General features: G+C 51.4%; 1 protein-coding gene across 1 annotated transcript in view; it reads right to left on the reverse strand.

The window, feature by feature from the left end:
• The window catches only part of LOC138025548 (uncharacterized), a 2,516-nt gene extending 1,186 nt beyond the window's left edge, over window positions 1-1,330 (reverse strand). The window contains exons 1-2 of the mRNA XM_068872745.1: window positions 1,324-1,330; window positions 1-1,231 (exon numbers count right to left, since the gene is read on the reverse strand). The exon at window positions 1-1,231 is cut by the window's left edge and continues 1,186 nt beyond it. Of these exons, the coding sequence (XP_068728846.1) occupies window positions 1-1,231; window positions 1,324-1,330 (1,238 nt within the window). The remainder of the gene's footprint in view (window positions 1,232-1,323) is intronic.
• Window positions 1,331-1,718: the final 388 nt, after the last annotated feature.

Consider the following 1,718-nt stretch of genomic DNA (forward strand, 5'->3'; position numbering starts at 1 on the left):
TTAGGGATTGACTTCACGGACTCACAGATGTGACAGGAAGAAGATACAAGGTCGATGGCCTTGTCAACGTCTAGAGCGAAGAAGTATCGGCTGAAGAGACGCTTTGTTTGGTACTTTGACGGGTGGCTAAACCGGATGTGAAGAGCTGTTAATAGGCCGTCTAAGACGGAGCGAGGGACAACCAGGCGCTCAAGAGGGGGTTGGAAGGGTTGATGGTCTCGCACAACGAGAAGGCCGTCAGCGGCGATTACGACATCCTTAAGGTAGCGTTTCACATCAATAATTTTGGTGGCCTTCTTAGAGGGTCGGGTACCTTGGCTAAGGTGCGAGTGTGTTCTCCGGAGGTGAGGACACTCCAGCTGGGTAGCCTGCCAGGCAGCACGGCTAGTGAAGGGCATCTTGGCAGACTTTTGAAGGACATCACTAACAGAGAGGCTGCGAACAACGGAATCCCCGAGTTCGACGATGAATTTGCAAATTTGGCAACTAGAGTCCAAACATTCCTTGGGGTTACGGCTTGCAAAATCGGAGGGTAGGTTCTCAACTCCGGCGATATGACGTATGTGGACAGAATAGCGGCTGACTGTTGACAGGAAGGTGGTGACCCTTGAGCTGGCTGAGAATTCTCCTCTCTTCAGCTTTTCATAAGCCTGAACACAAGGTCTGCTGTCGGTGAGTACCTCGGTTGTGTGTGGGGATTGAATGATATAGGGGGCAAAATGTCTAATTGCCGCGCCAATAGCCAAAGCTTCAATCTCACAGGGCAACCAAGTCACTTGATGCTTACGAAGCTTGGCGCTGAAGAACCCAGCTAAGAGCAGCGAGCCATTTCGGTGTACGTAAAGTGTGGCTGAGATGCCTCTTTTCTTGACGGAGCCGTCAGTCACGATCCATAAGGCGTCTTGAGGCTGGGGGATGGTGATGGTCCGGTTGTCTACCAATGCACGTTGGGCGGTTTTGAAGGCCAGCAGTAATTCGTCGCACCACACAATTTTGTCTCGGGATTCTTTCCCGGCAGTGGCTTGGTCGAGGGGATCAAGCAGCTCTGCAAATCTGGGAAGCACTCGGCTTAGAACCTTGTAAGCTCCGACAAAGGAGCGGAGGCCTTGCACTGTGGAGGGAGGCTCGACCGAGGATAGTGCGGCCAATTTGTGGGGACTAGCTTGCAGGGTGCCATTAGACCACACCCAGCCTAGTACGACGGCCTTTCTTGGGCAGATGATAGTCTTGGCTGCGGATAAGCGAAGATTGTTCTTTTGGAGTAGAGCAAGAACTCTTCTCCAATTGTTGAGGACCTCAATGGGGCTGTTGCCCCCAACGTACAGGTCATCCGCAATTTTGGCAACACAGCCCTCTTAAATGAGGTCTCCCAGAACTCGGGACATCAGTTCTTCAAGGCAAGTTTCCGACCCAGGCATGCCCATGGCAGAACGAGTGTAAACACGGATGCCTTTAAATGGTGTCGCAACACCACAGTACTTCATAGATGAATTCGCCAGGGGAATCTGATAGAAAGACTTCAGCAAATCAGTAATAACAATGTACTTCCACTTGCCTATTTCACGCAACACACTGTCAACATTTGGCATTAAGGAGGGTTGCGGTTTGCTGTACTGGGCGACTTCTCCGAAGGATGTCACGAGCCGGCTACCACCATTGGGCTTCTTAACGAGAAACGATGTGTTCAGGTACTCTACATGGACGTTGACTTGCTCAGG

This window comes from Montipora capricornis, chromosome 12 (assembly GCF_036669925.1).
Source record: "Montipora capricornis isolate CH-2021 chromosome 12, ASM3666992v2, whole genome shotgun sequence".
In the NCBI taxonomy this organism is placed as follows: Eukaryota; Metazoa; Cnidaria; class Anthozoa; order Scleractinia; family Acroporidae; genus Montipora; species Montipora capricornis.